At 58.8% G+C, this 2,722-nt stretch overlaps 1 protein-coding gene across 1 annotated transcript in view; it reads left to right on the top strand.

The window, feature by feature from the left end:
* Positions 1–2,429, top strand: part of ST3GAL4 (ST3 beta-galactoside alpha-2,3-sialyltransferase 4) — a gene marked incomplete at both ends in the record, with an annotated part of 3,406 nt that extends 977 nt beyond the window's left edge. The window contains 8 exons of the mRNA XM_010296962.1: positions 1–49; positions 603–683; positions 779–876; positions 1,221–1,281; positions 1,515–1,610; positions 1,701–1,890; positions 2,019–2,162; positions 2,286–2,429. Coding sequence (XP_010295264.1) covers positions 1–49; positions 603–683; positions 779–876; positions 1,221–1,281; positions 1,515–1,610; positions 1,701–1,890; positions 2,019–2,162; positions 2,286–2,429 — 863 coding nt within the window. The remainder of the gene's footprint in view (positions 50–602; positions 684–778; positions 877–1,220; positions 1,282–1,514; positions 1,611–1,700; positions 1,891–2,018; positions 2,163–2,285) is intronic.
* Between the last annotated feature and the right edge of the window lie 293 nt (positions 2,430–2,722).

Raw genomic sequence — 2,722 nt, 5'->3', positions numbered from 1 at the left:
TGGCGCTGTTTCTGGTGATGGTTTGGTACTCGATCTACCGGGAAGACAGGTACATACAGCTGTGAGTGGCTTTTGTTAGAGTTTAAAGGACCTCCTGCCCTCTCCTTCGCTCTCGGGAGGCGACGTCCTCCTGCGCAGGGATGCCGGAGCGTCGTCTTGCTGGATCCTGGGAGACCGGGGAGGTGGCAGCATCCTCGGCCGCTGCCGGAGGAGGGGGGCCACGATTCGAGGTTCCCCCTCGGCGTGTGTTGGCAGTCGGGCTCTGCAGGGTTTTTTTGGCAAATACTGTTGTTTTCCCGAGCCTGGGAGATGGTGGAGAACGGCAAAACCCCCCTCTCCTCCCATTCCCGGTGATGCTGATGGAGAAGGGGAAAGCGGAGAGCGCGAGGTCCATGAGCGGAGCAAGAGAGACCTCTTCTGATGCAAGGCTGCAAGCCCAGCAAAGAAATACCTAAAGCAGAGCTGACCTTAAATTGCTGGCAGTATCCCCAGCGCTGCTGGTACAGCGTGAATCCCACCGCGGCGGTGCCGGAGCGCCCTTTGCTGGGAGGGAGATGCAGAGGAACAGGCATAATTTTTATTTTTAACCTTTTCCTTTACAGCTTTTATTTCCCCGTGCAAGAAAACAAGACGACGTGCCCCCTTGGGGAGGTGGAAAAGAAAGCGGCACAGCTCATCGGGAAGTGAGTATCGGGGTTGGGTGCGAGGGGTGTGTGGAGCCAGGACCCCCCGTGCTGTCCCCCCACCCCGGTCTCACCAGCCCTTTGCTCCTCGGCAGCTACACAAGGGACCACCCGCTCTTCTTGCAGCTGAAGGACTATTTTTGGGTGAAGACGCCATCGCTCTACGAGCTGCCCTACGGCACGAAGGGAAGCGGTAAGCCTTGGCAGCGCTCGCCGTGGGTTTCTGCCTGCCCGTCTGTCTGTCCTTCTTAAAAGTGTCTGCAGGTTGATGTTTTTGGGGGGACTAGTCCCATGCCTCCTCTGCCCCCCACAAGTTGTTTGCTCAATTTTCAGGCTTTGCAGCAGGCGTCTGCTTGCCCTGGGTGCGTGTGGTACCTACAAAAGTGTTTAGGGTGGGCCAGGCTTTACTAAGCCCCAGCCAAGGATTATCCCCCCGAGATCTGAGGGGAGCTGGGATTAACGGCAGGAGATCTGGCAGAGATGGGGCAGTACCCAGGGCGTCGTAGCCTTGCTCATCTCCCCACCCTTGCTTTGCAGAAGACATCCTCCTGCGCTTGCTGTCGATCACCCACTACTCGCTGCCCGAGAGCATCCAGAGGTAATGCCGGGGTGGGTCTGGGGGCTCTTCTATCATTCTTGTCATCGTTTTGGGGAAATTTGCCCATTGGGGGCCCAGGGTTTGGCAAAATGAACCTCTACAACCCAGGGATGGTGGACGGAGCGTGGGAAGCTCTGTAGAGTGGGCAACGCAGGGTTAAAACACCCTCTTGGTGGTCAAAGCCACCCCGGTTTTAGAGCAGGTCTGGTTGAGACGGGGCTCTTCTCTCGCAGCCTGAAGTGCCGGAGGTGTGCGGTGGTGGGCAACGGCCACCGGCTCCGCAACAGCTCCATGGGGGAGACCATCAACACGTATGACGTTGTGATCAGGTACAGCCCTGGGTCTGTCCCACTGACCTCTCCCCAGTGCCACCTGCAGATGGGGTTGACACCTGTGATGTCCCCGTGTCCCCTGCCAAGGTTGAACAATGCCCCAGTCCATGGGTATGAGCAGGACGTGGGCTCCAAGACCACCATGCGCCTCTTCTACCCGGAGTCGGCCCACTTCAACCCCAGGACAGAGAACAATCCTGACACGCTGCTGGTGCTGGTGCCCTTCAAGCCCATGGACTTCCAGTGGATGGAGGCCATCCTCAACGACAAGAAGAGGGTAAGCGTGGTGGGGAAGCAGGTCCAACCCCTCCTTGACTGCTCTGGGGTCCAACCCTCATCCCACCCCACCCTTGGGGACCTACCTCTCTTATTGGGATGCCACTGGAAATCTCCATCCTCTTGCAGGTTCGGAAGGGGTTTTGGAAACAGCCCCCGTTGATCTGGGACGCCAACCCAGAGCAAGTGCGCATCCTCAACCCTTATTACATGGAAGTAACTGCTGCTAAACTGCTCAACCTCCCCATGAAGCAACCACGGAAGGTCAAACAGGTAAGGGGTGGGGTCACCCTTGAGGGGTGACGTTCTCCCCACCAGTCCCCCCCCACCATCCCCGTGCAATTTGCTAAAGGCCACGGCTCTTTGTATGTCTTCTCCTCCACCCTCTCCCTCCAGAAGCCCACCACAGGGTTGCTGGCCATCACCTTGGCGCTGCACTTCTGCGACCTGGTGCACATCGCGGGCTTTGGCTACCCCGACGTGGCCAACAAGAAGCAGACCATTCATTACTACGAACAGATCACCCTCAAGTCCATGGCGGTAAGCGTCTGCCCCCTTCGGTGATGCTCAGTGGGGTGGGAGGCTCTCCCCATGGGCACCCCTCACTCCCTTTCCAGGGTGGGCGTCGCGGTCCACCTTTGGGTGGTCATCATCCAACTTCTCCCTGTAGTCCCAGGTGGAGCCCAAGTCAGAGGGGGGAGTTGGATCTGGCTCATGTGTGAGCAGAAGGGCTCGTGGCCGGGGCGCTTGGGCAGGGTCACGTCCCCCCTTTTGGGGGGGGCCTCACTCCAGGTGAAGGCGTAGGGTCAACCCAACGCTGGCGGGGTGGACAA

This window comes from Phaethon lepturus, unplaced genomic scaffold (assembly GCF_000687285.1).
Source record: "Phaethon lepturus isolate BGI_N335 unplaced genomic scaffold, ASM68728v1 scaffold39551, whole genome shotgun sequence".
Taxonomy (NCBI): domain Eukaryota; kingdom Metazoa; phylum Chordata; class Aves; order Phaethontiformes; family Phaethontidae; genus Phaethon; species Phaethon lepturus.
This window is presented reverse-complemented; position numbering and strand designations above follow the sequence as displayed.